This window comes from Ictidomys tridecemlineatus, chromosome 16, assembly GCF_052094955.1.
Source record: "Ictidomys tridecemlineatus isolate mIctTri1 chromosome 16, mIctTri1.hap1, whole genome shotgun sequence".
Classification (NCBI taxonomy): domain Eukaryota; kingdom Metazoa; phylum Chordata; class Mammalia; order Rodentia; family Sciuridae; genus Ictidomys; species Ictidomys tridecemlineatus.
In genome coordinates this window covers 47,010,943-47,030,016 of record NC_135492.1, presented here as the reverse complement: position 1 = coordinate 47,030,016, position 19,074 = coordinate 47,010,943, and the positions used below count along the sequence as shown (strand labels likewise).

Sequence of the window (19,074 nt, the reverse complement as noted above, 5' to 3'; positions counted from 1 at the left end):
AGTGGGATAGCTGGGTCAAATGGTGGTTCTATTCCCATATTTCCAAGGATTCTCCATACTGCTTTCCATATTGGCTGCACCAATTTGCAGTCCCACTAGCAATGCATGAGTGTGCCTTTTCCCCCACATCCTCGCCAACACTCCAGAATATGATATACAATTAATCCACAAATATATGAAAAAATGTTCATCATCTCTAGCAATTAGAGCAATGCAAATCAAAACTAAGATTTCATCTCACTCCCGTCAGAATGGCAGCTATTAAGAATACAGACAACAGTAAGTGTTGGCGAGGGATGGGTTTTTATGTGAGCTCTCCCTGTTACTTGAATTAAGAGAATATTCAGTGCAGAATGAATAGAACTCACGAGGGTCGGCTCAGCCCTGGCTCTCTTGGGATGAAGGGCTGATTGACATGTGCACCCCCTTCCCTGCCTCATGATGCATAGGAGACCCTGATTGAGGGGTGCCTATCTTGACCCCTGGTGGCCTCTGCAGCCAGCAATCCCCTTCTGCCTCTGTCCCCCGCCTTCTGTTTGCTTGAACTAAGCAGCAGCAATACTTACATATTTGGATTTCATTATATTTTAGCTCCACAGGACTGTTTGCCTGCCTGGTAATATGTGAATCTCTTGTTTGACTTTCAAACTTTCAACTTTTGAGCATGTTTTTTTTTTTTTTTGGAAACTATCAGGTAGAGAAAAATAAGAGAAAGCTTGTTAGAACCCTTTGATATGATTCCAATGGCACATAACTATCAGCGAGCTACGTTATCCCAGATCTAACCGTTTTAAAGATGTTTCAACATTTAACAGTTTGAAACTTCATTTGTTTGTTTGTTTGATAAAAAGAAAGCCATTTCTGCCTACGCCCCGCCCTCCATTCTGCAGAAGGGCACTGGGTTATAGTCAGAAGGGATTTAATTGCAGATGAAGTGTTTCAAAGGGATTCAGAAGCAAGCAAGGATGTGCCATGTCCCTCCCAAGCAGATGGGCTTCCTTGCAGAGGTACTTACAAAAAACCAAGAGGTCACCATTTTGGGGATAAACCTTCTGCTGAAGGTGACAGAATATTGTGGACTTGGCAGATTTTTGTCATCAGTAACTAAAGTCCCCCAAAAAGGAAAGATCAGCATTTTTAAAGGTCCCTCGTCCGTCCCCAGACTGGTTTGATTTATAGGACTGACAAGGTGAGCCCTTCCATGGCTGTAACCCAGGACCTCATATTCAGAAAGAGATTCAATTTATCTCATAATTCCAGATATGCTGCTATCCCCCCATCCATCTGGAATCTCCATGACAGTAGGGACAGAAGGGCTTCTGTACGTCGCAGGTAATTTACTGTGTTGTGAACGAGATGACCTCTTTTCATGTTGCTGCCTTTATTATCTCTTTGACTCTTCCCTGATATTATCAGTGATTTTTTTTTTTGAAAAAAGAAAGAAAAAAATAAAGTCCGCAGACAGGTCAGGGCTAACCTATTCTAAGCCAGGGATGGATTTACATTTTCAATTCTCTGTATCGGGCTCTGTCACTAGTTATGAGCATTAGGAGGAGCCCGAATTTTGAAGCGATTATACTCTTCCAGTGGACCAAGGTGGAGAGACTGGGAGGAGACGGAGCATGAGGGATCCTTTGAAATCTCATCAAGAAACCAACATGAAAATAACGCCGTCCTGGGTCTAGATTCAGGCACCATCGTCACGAAAAATAAATCATTATAGAGATATTCGTTGAAGAGCTCATTTTTCTAAGTCGGTACAGCATCCAGATGAAGGAAGCAAGCATCTGAAACACTAGCCTTGAGTCACATTTCAAAGCTTCCTCGAGTTCGTCCAAATAGCACTCAAAATGCAACTTTAGCACTGGGGATGTGGCTCAGTGAGTGGTACAGTACTTGCCTAGCACGCCCAAGATCCTAAATTCAATCCCTAGCACTGAATAAAGAAAAGAAAGAAAGAAAAGAAAAAGCAAGCTTTAGAGTTAACGCCTGGCTCATAAAAACCCCACTAAAGACACTAGGTTCAGTATCCAACATAAGATTGTTTACTTGGCCTTTATATGTGGAAATAAATAACCAAGCAAAACCATATGAAACAGTCACGTATCAAGAAATATAGGGTCAATTATTTCATCCTTAGGACACGGAGGCTCTTCCTCGGTGTTCAATATGCAGCATCCATCCGTCTTCTCAAAGTAGGCTCCAGAGAGAGAGTATCCTAGAATCCTCTATCGCGGGTCAGGAGCTTTAGAAGATGCTCAAGTTCAATACCAAGCTCACAGCTACACGTCGGTCAATAGACGTACGGCGCTACCCTCTTCTCCCCCATCACAACCACCACCCCCTCGACAGGTTCAGTAAATTTTTGAAGAGATTATGCTCTTCCGGTTGTAAGGTCTGAAAACTCAATTTCTAGTGAAATATTGGCTCATATGGCTGGGGCGTCTAAGGGACGCTATTGGCTTAAGTCGGGATGCTGTAAGGTCTCTGCCTCTCTCTTTTGGCTTATGTCTGTGTCTCGGGCCAGGTCTTTGATTTTTTTTTTTTCCTTCCTGAAGGCATACTTTTATTTCTTTTTATTTATTTATTTCTGGCTGTGGGTTTCTTTACTTTTTATTTTATTCTTCGGTGTGTTCTAGTTAGCCATTCGGGACAGTAGAATGCATGTTGACACATCATACATAAATGGAGTGTAACTTACCACTGTTCTGGTTGTCCATGATGCAGAGTTCCACCTGTCATGTAGTCATACATGCACAGAGGGTGACAATGTCCAATTCAGTCTACTGTCCATCCTTCCTTCCCCCCATGTCCCCTCCAAACCCTTCACTCCCCTCTGTCTAATCCAAATTCTTTAAATGGTGGGCAAGATGATTGTCCATGGCCCTAGATTCCTATCTTTCAAATTTAATAATCCTAACGGGAAGTGATAGTCTCATCCAAGAGCCCCTAGTCTTGGGGACATGCTTATCCTTAAACCAGTCACTGTAGTCAAGAGAACAGGGTCTCCTGACTGTCTGGGTCTGGGTCTCTGTTTATCTTTTGATAGTGTGTGAATGGCGTTCTCATTGAAAAAAAAAGTAATACCCATTCTCCTATGCACTAAAATTATTTCTAGATATATATTCATCTAAAATCTTCATTTATTATTGGCTTCTTGACAACAGAAACTTTAGTTTTCACATCACTATGTCCTAGCCAAGGCCTGATGTATAGAGGGTGTTGTCTTAGCCTTACTAGGACATTTGGCTAATGAACTTAGTTGGTGCGTTTTACATACCAGGCATTGTGTTAAGCATTGCCCATCTTGACAGTCCTATGAGATAGAGTTACTTTTATTATTCAATTTCCCCAAATGAGAAAACTTAGGTCCAAACCTACAACTTACCCCAAATCACATAGCTTGTCCATAGGAGAGCGATTTGAGTCTTAGTTGAGTTTCAGAGTTTACATTCTCCATCACTAAACCATATCACTTGGATGAGAACATGGTTGAGTTTCCCAAGAGAACACTCCCTGGAACATCACATTACTCCCACATCTAGAATACATGTAGGGGTGATGAGCAGCCATAGCAATATGACATGATTTCATAAAGGCTGCTAGAAGTTACTCTGTCTGCAAATGACATCCTTCCCTGTCCTCCACTCTCTGAATTCGAACATTTAAAGCCCAATCTCTTTTACTTACCTCTTTGCAGATAACAAGGTAGGGAATAAAGCATTAAACCAATGTCAGGCACTTAAATCTTAAACAGGAGTAGTACAATCGTTTGTAGAACTACTTTATGATTCCACAGAGCCCTTAGAAATTAGATAAGGAAGCATTGAAGGTAAGAGACACAGAGATCCTTGAACTTGGAGTGCAGAGAGCCAAGTCAGATCCAGAACTGGATCAGCCACAATGTGTGAGACACCTTTTGTGCTAATATAAACCAGAGTTTCTCAGGAAGGACCAGCATGTATAGAATGCTTTTCCGTTAACAGAACTCTTCATGTGTATTACCTCAATGTAGGAGATATTTGTTGTAATACCCCATAGGAGACTCTACAGACTCTACAGAATAACGTGGACCAGTATTTCTCAATCAGGGTGCACTTTGCCTTCTACCCAGGGGACATTCAGCAACATCTAAGGCCTTTTGGTTGTCAGGACGTGGAGGGGAGGGGCTGAGCTGCCTCGTCTAGCAGATAGAGACCTGGGTGCCGCTCCATACCCTCCCAAAGGCTTATTCCAGTCCAAATGTCGGGGCCAAGGTCGAGCAACCCTACCTCAGAGCACAAATAATTGGCCACGTCCTACACCTGACAAGTATGAGGGCCGAGGCTAGATCCCAAGTCATCTCATGAAAACTCCATCCCTGGATCCTTCATTCACGCTCTTTGGCATTTTATAGCGTGATCCGAGTAGGCGATGGCTTTAGGTGTTTTTGGAATTGCAATGATTACATTTTAATTGGAATAAATGATTAATAGGCCTGGGTGCTTTTCAGGAGTCAGCTGACCTCTCAGAGCCTTTACTGAGCCTCAGGCCCATGTTAGCTGGTGGTGGCTGAGCTCATCTTTAAAACACAAATGTCACCTTACTTACGGAGTCCTCAGATGCTGACATTTTGCAATTCCAAAGCAAATTAACTTATAAATAGGAAGATGATTAACTCCTCGAAAGCTATTTTTGTTATTATTGAGGTAATTACGATCTGATGGCGACTCTATTTCTGTTAGTGCATCTGCTCTTTCGCAAACGAGGTATCAGATGGTGTTTATTGAGCAACTGTTATGTGTCTCTGTGGTATGAATGAACAAATGGCCTCCTTGTCTGGATCTTTTTTTTTTTATTTTCAACCAACGCTTTGATCTAGCCTGTGCGAAATCATGTTTAAAAATCGTAAGCTTTGAGGCATTTTATCATAAGCGTCAGTACACATATACAGAAACTAATATGCACCTAAAATTCATCCTTCATTAACTTCGTTATTTTAGCTGGATCTTCTAGCAAATCTTGAGCTCTGTTGATCTGGGCTGTTCTATAAGGACACGATTTGCTGGGTGATTGAAGAGCATGATTCTTCAATGAGCATCTCTTGTTTTCCCTGTGTTGACAGCAGGACTTAAGCCTAGTCTTAATGCTGCCTTCTTTTTCGTAATTCTGAGTTCAAACACAACTTTATCATTGGCACACGCCTGTAATCCTAGCAGGTTGGGAGGCCAAGTCAGGGGGATTGTGAGTTCAAAGCCAGCCTCAGCAAAAGCAAGGCGCTAAGCAACTCACGGAGACCCTGTCTCTCAATAAAATACAAAATAGGGCTAGGGATGGGGCTCAGTAGTCGAATGCCCCTGAGTTCAATCCCTGGTACTTAGGAAAAAAATACCTTTGTCGTAGCCCAAACTGCAGACCCCACCAAAAAGTAAGCCAGCCACAGGTACCACGCTCCTGTGCTGATTCGGGATGACCCTGCTCATTTGTATGCTCATTTCAGATTGTCAGAAATGACAGTGGTTGTGCAAAAAGAAAGCTGATTTCATTACTCTTGTTAAAAAAGAAAGCAGGTCCGGAGGCTTCTGTCTGCTTCTCCCTGTATGTACCAATCACTAAGCAAGAAGACACAGTCTCTAAGATGACGGAGACCCTCTTCAACACCCAGAAATGGGCTCCACATCTCCCGGGCCCTCTTCTTACCCTAACCCTATCAGGTTGGTCTTGTTCCCAAGCCGCAGGCGAGGAAGCGTCGACTGAGGAAGTTGAGCTAGTAGAACTGACGGACGTGGAATGTGAACATTCCCTCCTATGCTTCCAGAACCTTCCACAGAGTTCTTCCATGTTCCCCTGGATTCTGGAAGCATAGATCCAATGATCTGTGGGCAAGCCTCCTAGCGGGAAAGACGAGGTGTGCATCAGATGCCCTGACGGATTGTCTGTCTTGAAAGAGGACAGAAATGGTCAGAAATCATGTCGGAAGAGCCGAACGAGAGAGACAGACTTCACCCACCACTTTGCTTTCTTGGCTTTCGTTTCAGAATCACCATCTCTGAGGATGGAAACCTCCGAATCGTCAACGTGACTAAATCGGACGCTGGGAGTTACACCTGCATCGCCACCAACCATTTTGGAACTGCTAGCAGCACAGGAAACGTGGTGGTGAAAGGTAAGGACTTGCGCCAGGCGTATCCTGGACTCTTGCAAGTGTCCTCCTGTCTAACAAGGTGATCTGCAGAGGGGCCGTCGGGCATATTAACATGCACAGCTCTCTCCCCCGCGTCCCTGGATTAACTCATCACCGCAGACATGATACGATGCATACCTCTTGGGGAAACGTTCGTGATGGAAGGGCTCTATCTTCCTTCAGAATCATCCCATTACAGTTTGGAGGATTCCAGCTATTCCATGACTGTAACTCATGTTATCTTCACCCCCCTTTAATTAAATTTCTTTGGAGTCTCTGTAGATTTGCAATTCGTGTCTGGGAACACTGTGCTAACAAATGAAAAAAACCGTGACTCAAAGCGCTATTTTTAGCAAACGTTGTTTAAACGGTGACATTGGTGATTTTTTTTTAAAGCCTGGCCCTGGTGGTGGGGGAGCTGGGGGATGTGGCTTCTCTTCCCAAAGACGGGTATTGATCACCTCTGGAACTGGGTGTGAGTTACTGCCAATCAGGTCAGTTTTAAGGAAATCCTGTTTTCCACAGACCTTAGCCTGGGTGATTTATGTTTTTTATGACATGTGCACCTTCATAGGAAGCTGTCCCAACATGGGGTGGTTGGCAGGGTGCTAAGAAAGAACGGTCCCAGGTGCAATCTTGATTCACATTTCATTTGCATCTGCAGTACTTCATGTCCTGCCAGTCCTAGGATTTGGGGGTGGAAGGTACCAGGGATTGAACTCAGGGGCACTTGAACCCTGAGCCACCTCCCCAGCCCTATTCTGTGTTTTATTGAGAGACAGGGTCTCCCTGAGTTGCTGAGCACCTCACGGTTGCTGAGGCTGGCTTTGAACTCACGATCCTCCTGCCTCAGCTTCCTGAGCCAGTGGGATGACAGGTGTGCACCACCGTGCCCAGCAGTCAGTCATAGGATTATTGAGTTGAAATCATCTCTGTGCTGCTTGGATGGAAAATGACTTTCAGGTTGTTGGCTGGCTCCTGAGCACCAAGAGCAGAAGAGGAACTTGAACCCAGGAATCCCTATTCTGAGTTCACTGCACTTTTCTTTTTTTTCCACATTTTTATTGGTACATATTTTATGGGTACCTATTGTATTGGCACATGTTGTATGTTTTACGATAGTTGCGCATAATGGTGGGATTTTCTGCTGCATGTTGCACATGCCCACAATGTAACCACAGCATTTGCCCAATAGACCATTTGTTTTAGCTTTACCTAATTCTGTGTGATAGATAACAGAGATCCTGTTATTTCTTTCTGACCCACTAATAGCTCCCGCTGAAATACAATAGCCTGAAGCAAATTAAAATATCTAAGAATATTTACTTCAATATAATCTAAGCAAGGAGGCTAAAAAAAATCACCTAATTGTGTATTTCAGGGTCATTGAAAGCTAGGAATTTACTGCTGTTTGGGGACATCTTTTCATTACGAACATACTTGTCTATACAGCTAGAAAAGTAAAAAAGGCCAAGAATTAGCAGTCAATGTGAGCTTAGATGAGCTCCATCTATTTCACTTTTTATTTTTTCCGCTCAGAGCAATAGCATTTATAACTCGTCAAATGGTCACAGGACAAAGGAAAAAGGAGGTTAGATAATATTTATAAAGGAAGTTCCAGCTTGAGTTCTTTGGTCACCAGTGGCTGAAATGTACTCATCTGTCAGAGAGACCCCCCACACCTTCAGAAATGGTAGAACTGGGGCCTATACATGGAATTTAAGAGGATAGGAGAGGAGCTGTCTTCCAGCCTGATTAAGGGTTAGGGGTTGGAGTCCGAGAGATCTGACTATTCTCCCACGGTCTTTGTGACCTTGGGCAAGGTTATTCGCCCATGTGGGGATAACAGCAGTACCAACCTAATGGGGCGGGGAGGGGGGAGTCTTAGAGATTGGGATCCTCTGTATTCAACACGGTGCCTGACATCTGGGAAAGTGATAAACACCTAAACAGACACTGCACGGATGCCCCTCCAGATTGTTCAAAGTGCAGAATCTTCACACGTCGGAACCACTTTGATGCCGGATTTGATTATCATGCTTCTTACACGCTTTGGCTTACGTTGGCTCTCAAGGAAATTCAAGGAAAGACCCCGATTTCCCCTCAGTGTACATATCCCAGATACCAGCAGCCCCAGGACAAAACCATCCCCAACGAACCATGCACTTTCTTCTGCTTACCTCCTGCTGAATACACTAGAAGGCTTCCCAATGTACCGGGGATGAAATATGGCATGACTTCCTCATTTATATATTTTTTTGGTGTGGCTATAAATATTGCTGAGATGATAACTCCTATCTATTTTAACCAGCTAAATAATTTATTTCTTACCCGCCTAGTCAAATGCGAACAGTGATTCCCCAAGAATAGTTCCAGGCAGTTGTCCGTTAAACTTTAGGAATGATTTGCTTCTTGCAACGTGTGTTAGGAAAACACGAGTTTTTCCCTGAATGAGTGTGAAAAAAAAAATCATCTTGAGGCTCTAGTATCTAATGAAAAGGAGAAGAAGTGAGATCATCCGCCAAGCAGTGTTACGTACGCATGGTCACAGGAGGATCACCATGGCCTCCACTGATGAGGCTCAGCTGGCCTCCCGGTCTCCTGCTTCTTGGATTCTTCTCCTAGGTAACAGATGGAGGAAAAGAAATGTGAGCTTTATCTGGTCCAGAGGCCCGCAGAAGTTAACAATCCTGCTCCTTTTGAGTAAGGTCAGAAGAGATGTGGGTGCTCCCTTGTTTCCCTCTGGTCCCTTCTACCTTCCGTTAGCCGTTAATGGGACGTACACGTGCGTTCCAAGGGGACGGCCACACAGCCAGGTTACCGAGAAGGACATTAACAGACACTGAGAAATACAATTGAGGAATCTGCTCCATCAAGCACCATAAAAGCAGAGAGAAAAAAAAAAAAAACCGTTCTGAACTCTGCGTGAACTGTCCCCAGTTCAGGGGCTCACATCCAAAATGCCGGCGGTTGGGTACCTTCTCATGCAAATCTCACAGTGTAGCCTGAGAGATGACGGAGTGCTGCATTTTTAATTCAGTTCTGAGGTCTACAAAGGGACTGATTTATCAGAGAAGGTGTCGCTCTAACCCTTAAAACGTGCTGGTATGCGTCTTGATCCCCTCCTGTGTCGGGGATTAAAACACTGGGAAGGTCAGACATCAGAACACATCCTTTCTAGCCTTTTTGCAACCGTTCTGTCATTAACCACGCTTTTTAAAATCCAGTGCTCTCCACCACCACCCCCCATCACCATCCCCTGGTGTTTGGGAGAGAAGCTGAAGAGAGAGGTTCAAGCATCAGGTCAGCAAGTAGAGGAACAGAAGCAGGGGACACAGCCCCCATCCCAGACACGGGGAGGTTTAGCATGAATCTCTGGCAAGTCGGAATCGAATGGATAAATATTCAGATTACGCATGAGCCAACTTCCAAACCTGCTCAATTTCTAGCAGGTGCCCAGGGGCCTCTTGATGATCCCGCCGTCATCTGAATTTCTAAATCTTACCGATTTCATTTTTTTCAAGCTAGTTAAAGTACATTGGGAATTAGGTTTGCTGTGTAATTCTAAGCAAAAAAAAAAAAAAAAAAAGGCTCTTAAGGGAGAACCACACTCCCTCCCCCGCTACACCGCAAAAAAAAATTCCTCCCAGAAAACCTAATATTTTTGCCTTTAAGCAAAAATATGCTTTAGCGATTGTGGATGTCGTGAAGAACTCTGAGGGGGGCCCTCGACTTTTACAGGCCATTGGGGACCCCCTGATTCATTCTGTCACCACAGCAGAGTCCGAGGGTGCAGTTTTGCTTGCCAGCCCTGACTGCGAGGGGTTTACAGGGCACATATTTTCAAGCCGCAGGTGTGGAGAGGAGCCACGTGGAGAGTTTATCTTGAGTGTAGATCAACAAGATAACCATGATAAAAAAGTAACCCTAGCTTGTATGGATCCCCTCCAGGGCTCACAATGAAATGCAGGGCTTTAAGCAATAGATGCCATCACCATGGTTATCTTGTTGAAGGGCCTCCAAAGTGACCTTGCAGATCTCTGTGGCTGGTGGTTTCAGGCTATCACCACCACTACTGTGGTTTGTGGTACTGAGAATTGAACCCAGGAGTGCGTAACCACTGAGCCACATCCTCAGCGCCCCCACCCCTGCTCTTTTTTTTAATTTTTTTTTTTTTATTTTGAAACAAAAGTCTCACTAAGTTCCTTAGGGCCTCACTAAGTTGCTGAGGCTGGCCTCCAACTTGCAATCCACCTGCCTCAGCCTCCCAAGTTGCTGGGATTACAGGCATTCACAGCTGCACCCGGCTCAGACTGCACTTTCATAAACACTGTCCTGTACTAAAAAACTTTGTACGTATTGCCCATCAAGTGAAAGTCCAGTAGAGAGCTTAATAGGAATGTGGAGCTCATTCCTAGGGTCACCCCAAACTGTATTTTAAATAAACACTCCAGTTGATCCTCAGGGGCACTGTAATTTGAGAACATTGCAGGAAATTGTGGACTAACTATGCCCTATGAGCTGAATCAATGTAGGTGTCTGTAGACTTTAAAGACTAAGAATGGCTTAACTAGTAGAGAAAAAAAAAAAAGTCATAAGAACAACAGTATTTCCAAGCACAGTGGCACACACCTATAATCCCAGCAATTTGGGAGGCTGAGGCAGGAGGATCACAAGTCTGAGGCCAGCCTCAACAACTTACCAAGACCCTGTGTCAAAATGAAAAATAAAAAAAGTTCAGAGTGTAGCTCAGTAGTAAAGTGCCACTGGGTTCAACTCTAATATCAGAAAAAAAAAAGTGATGATGATGATAATAATATCTTTAGGAAATTCATCTTTCGGTGTCCCTAAAGGAAGCTTTGTTAGAACCCAGCCAGGCCATTTGCTTACATATTGACCTACATATTATCCGTGATTGCTCTGGTTCAGTGGAGTAGTTATAACAGGCAACATGACATAAGTATCCGCATAATATCGTCAACTTTGCCTCTTGGCCTTCGAAGACTTACATGTTTACTCTTCATCCATTTACAGAAAGAAAAAAAAAAAAACACTTACCCTTTCTTTGGATAACTTTTTCACTTCCTCAGATAGATCTTCACAATTGGGGCCAAAGCTCCGAGTAGCCAGGCCGTCCCTAACTTCTGTTTGCGCGTCACGCTGATCTTGCGTGCCAGGGGTGTTCACGGGGTCTGATGGCTCACGGAGATTGCTTGGGAGATTTCTTTTCCAGGACGGAAGCCTCACCCCAGTAGCACAGGGTTGACCTCAGAACGTGGATTGAAGTTGAAAATCCGGAGAGAGGCAGGCGATTGCTCATTGACTGAAAGAGAAGAGGAAGATCACTTACCAGTCCCTGGAACGATGGATTCAGTGCATTACTCCAGGATTTGAGAATTCCTGATGGCGCTGGAATCAGAATACTAGAGCAGAGGGGTTCCAAAGCAGGAAGGGTAATGCAGGAATATTCAGAGGTGAAATGATTGGACGGTGGGAGCTGTAACCTCTTCCATCCGTCTTGGTCAGAATGGCTGAATGGGTGGTCACTGTGGGCAGGTGGGGTGTGGAGGAGGTGGGTCACTGGGGGTACCCTGGAAGAGTGCATCCTCCCTTCAACCCCCTGGCCCCTGCTCTCCCTCTCCCTACTTCCCGGCCACCATGAAGGGAGCTGACATCCTCCACCACACCCTTCCGCCATGATGCTTTGTCTCACTTTGGACCCAAAGCAATGCACTTGTCCCATCATTCGTGAACCATGACCCACGGTGAACGTCCCCCTCTAAGTTGTCCTGGTCAGGCATTTTGGTCACAGCCATTCAAAGCTGAGTAAAACTCACACCTCCCGGGGGTGCTCTGGACACCCTCCCTTCCTGAACTTTCCATCACAACCCCAATCAGTTGACCCATGACACCGTGCCCTTACACTCTTCCCAGCCTTTCAATAACGCGGTCTTCTTTTCTTTTTGAAATTGGCCTCCGTAAAAATTCCCCCTGCATGCTAAAAGAGGGTTTCTGTTGTCCTTCATCCGTCCATTTGAATTTGTTATTCGGTGCGCAGAATTACTTTTGCCTTAAGAAAAAGAAAAAGTGTTTGCACTATAAATGGCTATGATAAGCCAGAAGTCCTCGGTGGGTCTTAACCAAGACCCCATACAGTCTTAACACTCGTCATTTTGCCTGCCTGATCTCCAGCCCTGCAAGCCACGGGTGTCCCTGTGGATTACCGCACCTTCAATGGGTTCCTTCTTTGCCCAAAGTGGTGTTTGATGTCCATCTCAGCCAAAGTCTATTTATGTTTACAAGAAAAGAGTCCCTCCAAGGCTCGTTGTATAGTCAACAGAAAGGGAATCTTCTTTCCAGCACCCAAAAGCGCGTATAGCATTGCTGTTTGTGCATAGCAACCGCTTATTCTTCTGTGTTAACTAAATATGACGTTGAGAAATACCAGCCTGTCCAGGCACATCTTGATGGACACCATCCTGTGGAGTGTTTTCAGCTGGAACCGTATTTGGGAAACAAGTTCGAAGCAACCCTTATCTTCTATGTAAAATTATTCAAGGCTGTATCCATATTTGACGGGGGGAATCAATCAGAAGTCGGAAACCAGCGGTGACGTTGGGCCGCTGACATTACAACGAGAGCTTTTAACACTGGACCCTTAGAACAGAATGCGTTTGGACCTAATTAGATATCTTCCACTGGAACCAATTATTTCTAGGCCATAATTAATGGTCTTTCTAATAGGATTAACGCCGATTCTGACCCAAGGCTTCCAGAGTAGGAAGCAAAGAGTCTTGTTATTAGAAGTGCTAAATGCTAAACACGACGGGTCCTTCCAGAGAAGGATGTTGGCCAGAATTTGGTGATTCTAGATCTCACTGAGGATTTCTGCCACCCTGGAGCTGGCAGAGGCTCAGAGAGGAGAATCCTAAAAGCAAGGGTAGGTGATTGTGCTTCCTGTCCTGCCTGTGTTCACAGGGCTTGGCTTACCTGAAAAATGTGATCAAGTGAGCCACAAGGATTTCCCCTGACATTCTCGGGGACCCTTGGAAGAGCCACGTAGAATGTTGATCAGTCTGAATGAGACGCTCGTGCAATTTTTTTTCATCATGCATGCTCTGAGTGACGCTGCCTAGATTTGCAAAGATGTTCATTACGTCGTCATTTGTAATGGGGGGAAGAAAAACCCACAAGCAAATTAAGGAACAATGCACACGGTGTTATTTCATAGATATGCTATGATTAAGTATGAAATCATTAAGATAAAACATCATATGATTTTGAAACACAGAAACACATGCGCAACATAAATACGCCCTCCAAGAGTGAGATTACGGGAAAGGCTTTAGCTGGGTTAGTGGTGATATAGTCGCATAAAGTTTTAAACATGGTCAGAAGAGGAAAAAAAAAAAGGCACATTATAATGTGCTGAAGACAGCTAATTCCAGAAGTGGGCATCTGAGTATTGGGAGATTTTTATTGTAGTTTTAGAGGCATAAACGTAAAAGAAGAGCTCAAAAAAGAAAAGCTCAGGTCAGAATTCCATACAGTCACCTATTACGGACAAAATCATAGTAGATAGAACTTTTTCACTTTTTTCTCCCAGGAAATGCCGGATACAGAAAACCTTTGTCTTAAGTGGTCTTTAACCTGTTCATTCCAAATCCCTTCTTTTCAGGAGCCAGATTCGATGGTAGAATGAAATAATGGTTGTTGTTTGTTGTTGTTTTTCCTAATGAAGACTTACCAGTCAGAATAAACAAACAAACAAAAAAAAAAAGGCAAAGAGAAAAATATGACTCTTTAGCTTCATTAAATGTGAAGCACATAATTAATTTCTTTTCCGGACCTTCAAGGAGACTTGTGTTGTAGTGATTTGGTTTAATTGAACTTATTACCACGGAGCAGATAATAAGAAGTATATTGGAGATATCCATCTGGCTTGCACTGAAACCACACCCCCCCCCATGTTTGATTCTCTGTGGCTGTCACATGCCATACTAATTGGCTCATTTCGGCTGTTTTTATAATCAGTAGGATTTAGCTAAGAGTGTGATAAAACCCTACTTGAGAGGAAGTTGATATTAAAAAGCATAGATCTCTGACCTACCTCGGCTACCCCTTCTGCGCCCGTCCTTCGCATTATTAAAGTTATACATTTTTAAATGCATCAGTAAAAAATCCATCTCTCTGCTCGGGCGCATCTCTTCGGGGTACATCTGTCAACCTGCCACGCAACTCTTTCCCGTCCAAAAGAAAGAAATGGTTTTATGTTGAGCTTTTTCGCGCCCTAAATGTTTAAAGCTCGGTGTGGCTTGTTTTCATAACCATGCGTGGCTTGCTTTCGTATCCTTTTCCCCAGCTGAAATGGATTTTAAGCGGCTAATGGTTATCATAAATTTAAAAAAAAAAAAAAAGAGAGCGCCAAATTGGGCACTGTCTATCTTCTCAGGATCTGAACTTCCTGTGGTTTGAGAATGATGATGCTCCGGGGTGGTGTAGACTGGCTGGATGAGCACGTGATCGCTCCCAAGCAGCGGGGCCCGTGGGTGTGTGACCGTGCCCATGTTCAGTCAGCCATCTCCTTTGACCTGAGAAGGGGTCCCTTGATCGTCGAGGGGGAGCCGGTGCTTGGTCCTGACTCTGAAGGAGAACGTTTGTTCTCTTAACAAGTCCTGAACCGGAAAGAGATGTGTCAGAATCATTCATGAGTGACTCTCACGTTCCCGTCTTGGCATTTGTACCGCATGCCGGAGGCGGGAAGAGAACCACTCTCCCAAAGGCACAGCCTCCCCGGCCCCCAAACTGTTACGGAATCTCTCTGCCTGTCGTGGGCAATCAGATCTGAGAAACCCACCCACGAGACGGTAGACCTTTAGGTGAAATACGGAACCGGACCAAGATGCCAGCCAGTTAATTAACATTTCCATCATCTCTCTCTCTCCGATTTGCTTTTTTTTGCAAGATCCATTTCTAAAAGGTTAAAACGGTTGTCTCTTCTGTGCGTCCATTTGGGGAGCGGAAAGGAGGCCTCTGGTGGCGAGGGAGGAGAGGTGAGCAGAACATTTAGAGCCATGGCGACTTTTCCCGTGGCCTTCTAGCGAGTCTATCATCGGTGTGCAAAAGTGCAAGGCATTTTGTTAAGTGAAGATTAGCAACATCCGCTTTGAAGGCCGCCCAAAGTGGAGAACATGCCGCCTGTCATCTTATTAACTCTTTCTATCTTTCCTTCTCTTTGGAAGTATAACCGCCTATTAGTCTAAGCAAACCTCGGATTCTGCCTAGAAAATTCAGGTGCATGGGATTGAATCGGAAATTCCCTTCCTGCATATATATTTTGTGAGCCTTGCCTGCAGTTCTTCTGATATGATCTGTCTCCTTTTATTGGTTTTCTCCATAGTACAAGTAAAACATCTGATTGTCATGCCATTTGCACTTAGGTGAGTGTGTGTGTATGTGTGTGCATGCACATGTGAGAGAGAGAGAGAGAGAGAGAGAGAGAGAGAGAGAGAGAGAGAGAGAGAGAGAGACTGGAGTTTGAGCTCATCAGGCACTTGACCACAGAGCTGCATCTAGAATCCTTTTTATTTTTTAAAATTTTTATTTATTTATTTTTGGGGTGGTACCAGGGATCCAACTCAGGGGCACTGACCACTGAGCCACATCCCCAGCCCTATTGTGTATTTTATTTAGAGACAGGGTCTCACTGAGTTACTTAGTGCCTTGCTCAATTGCCGAGGCTGGCTTTGAACTCACGATCCTCCTGCCTCAGCCTCCCGAGCTGCTGGGATTACAAGCATGGATTCCTGCGCCTGACCTTTTTATTTTTTATTTTGAGACAGTGTATCACTAAGTTGCTCAGGCTGACCTCAAACTTGTGATCCTCCAGCCTCAGCCTCCAGGTGTTTGGAATCACAGGCATATGCCACCTTTCGCTAACATTTCTTGATGTGTTAGGAAAAGGACACTAAATTACAATAAAGACCAGTATAATCTGATGCAGTCCATAATAGGCATAATCAAAAGACACAAAAGACAGCCATCTCCCTTTCTGTACCCTTTCACGGCCCTGAGACAACACACATCACAGCCGTGTAGGGGTTTTTAAATAAATGCATGTTCCTGGACCCTCCCCTGACCCGCAGAATCAGAACCTCCAGGGATGGGACCCGGGAATTTCTACTGTTAACAAGTTGCCCAGAGGATGCCCACAGCCAGTAAAGGTTACACACCCAGGAGCTCACCATCTGGGAGCGGACATTGACAGCCCAGGAGAGATATTAATGATGTGTACAAATGCAGAAAGAACAAGAAAGAAAATGAGTAATGAGGCTCTAGAAGCGATCACTGGACAGGGAGATAAGAGAGGAACAGAATTCTACCAAATTAGAAGAAGGTAAGGCCATCTCCCAGGTAGAGGAGCTTTACCCCATGGCCCCAAGGCATGAAAGCTTCCAGAATATTCCGGGAAAACACCGTGGAAAAGATGCATGAGCACACACTCAGACTTCAGGCCACTGAGAGCCCTTGATTGTATTCCAGGAACTGTGGACACGGCTAGTGCTTTTTATTTTTTAAAAAATGGAAATAAACCAGACGCGGTGGCGCATGCCTGTCATCCCAGAAGCTTGGGAGGCTGAGGCAGGAGGATCACGAGTTCAAAGCCAGCCTCGGCAATTGAGCGAGGCCCTAAGCAACTCAGTGAGACCCTGTCTCTAAATAAAATACAAAAAAAAAAAAATAGGGCTGGGGATGTGGCTCAGTGGTCAAGACTGTTTTAATTTTAAAAAAATTGATATTTCTAAATTTAATCCCTGGTACCAAAAAAAAAAAAAAAAAAAAAAAGGAAATAAAACAGATTCTATGATCTATAGCTAAGTGGTCTTGACGCCAAGTTCAGGGGAGAATCTGCATTTTCTAAGAGAATTTGGAATGCAAAGTGGTGATCACCAGCATAAGAATTTTTAAATTACCTTTTAATTATGGGACAATTCATTATTATTTGTAAAAATATTAGGGGAAAAAAAGATAATACCATTCAGAGAGATCTGTGTAAGTATTTTATGTGTTCTTCTGTAATTATATCTAGGCAGAACTAGGAATATACCTATAATCTATATCTATCTGTCTTCAGATCTATAAGTAACTATCCCTACTGCAAAAAAAATGGCGCCTCATACATAGTTTTATAACATCATTTTTTAATTAATATCTTTCTGCATAGAATTTTGAACAAGAAACAAGGACCAACCTTATTTTCTTATGTGTCTTTCTCCTAGTCCAATATACACAGAAAGACTTTTTTTAATTAAAAAAAATTGATATTTCTGTGGGTCATAAGGAGGAGGCTGGAGAGATGGACATAAATAATTCCCTCAGCCCCAACCGTGGCCACCCATCTCTTCAGCTACTGCCCTCAGATGTCACCTAGAGTTTCAGAGCTCTTTAAATGTTAGAAAACAATGACCACCCCTCCCCTCCCACCCTCCCTGAGAATGTTCTTTGGCTAAATCAGCCTCCACTTTTATAGCTGAGCTTCCTACCGCCATCCTGGTTGCTACTCCTTATGGTATCACGTCTCACCCCATGTGTGTGTTAGAGGATGGTCTTGGTCCTTTTGGGGTACTATAACAAAATACCAGAGGCCGGGTAGCTTAGAACATAGAAATTCATTTCTCCTGACTCTGCAGGCTGAGTCCTGACCATGGTGTTGGTAGACTTGGTTTCTGGTGAGTGGCATTAGCCCCAAATCCAATTTGGCACTTCAGCTAAAGAGACAGTGGGGTGCAAAGGGATGAACTTCCTCCACAAACACTTTTACAAGGGCGCCTAACCCCATTCATGACTGAGGCACACCCCAAAGGCCACATTTCTTAATATCGTTGCCTGCGTGATTTTGTAAGTGGGGGCACAAATGTTCCGATCATAGTAGGGAATGATGTCCAACGGGGAAGGACATCCATAGCCATCCCTCCCCTCTCCTTCCTCCACCTCTTCCCGTTGGAATTTCTTATCAGCCGCACCTGACATTCTTGGTGACACGCTGAGTGAGTTTTCCCATCCCATGCATCACCAGGGAACAGATGACAGAATCAGCCTCCAGAATCTCCTCTAAAAGATCGTCATAGGCGCCAAATGGAGCAAGATTCGTTTTTAATAGAGTCACCTGCAGAGATTTGCATTGGACTCCAAAAATAAGAAGGAGTGAGTCCAGCTGGGGGGGTCAGGCTGTGTGTGTTCAAGGTCTTAGTTGGATTATTCAGGAATCAACACTATTCTCTGCTCTCAAGAAGGCAAATTAAATCTGGCACATAATAGAGGGTCCAGAATCATGGAGGAAAACGTCGTCCCAAGACCTGCTATAGCCCTGGTGACCGTTACCACCGGTGATGGACGGGTCTTCTATGTTCAGGTAGACATTGAAATTGGAAATCACCATAAGGAGAAGCAAAACCGAATGGCACTGAGACAGGAACTCTTCGTGGTTTTTTCCCCCCGCCATCCACGGTGGGATGAGGAGTGAGTACGAGAGAAGGAATAGAGAAAAAAAAGTATTTGGAAAAAATAAGATGTGTGGAAATGACAGCTTTCGACGGGCGATGACAAACCGGTTGAACCTCATGGCCAAGTTGGTGGAAAGCCATGCACTTGCACGAGGTGCCTTTCAAAGCGTTTAAAGGTTGTGAGTTGGAATACCTTCAGCCAGCAGCATGTATTCTCTAGATTCACCCCAGACTTCTTTATTTCTTAGTGTCGTGTGTCTCTAAATGATTTGAGGATGTTAGACGTCGATGTGCAGGAGTCAGCGGATCTCACTGCTTTGTGCAAAAGACTGGCCTTTGGTCATTTCCAAATTTTCAGTAGATGCAAAATATCCATGATGGACACGGCATTGTTCAGATCTTCCTATT

The 19,074-nt window shown here is 44.2% G+C and overlaps 1 protein-coding gene across 8 annotated transcripts in view; it reads left to right on the top strand.

The window, feature by feature from the left end:
• The window catches only part of Cntn4 (contactin 4), an 819,812-nt gene that overhangs the window by 751,669 nt on the left and 49,069 nt on the right, over nt 1–19,074 (top strand). For all 8 annotated transcript variants that reach the window (XM_040290063.2, XM_040290053.2, XM_078033565.1 and 5 more), the window contains one exon: nt 6,018–6,145. In XM_040290063.2, the coding sequence (XP_040145997.2) occupies nt 6,018–6,145 (128 nt within the window). The remainder of the gene's footprint in view (nt 1–6,017; nt 6,146–19,074) is intronic.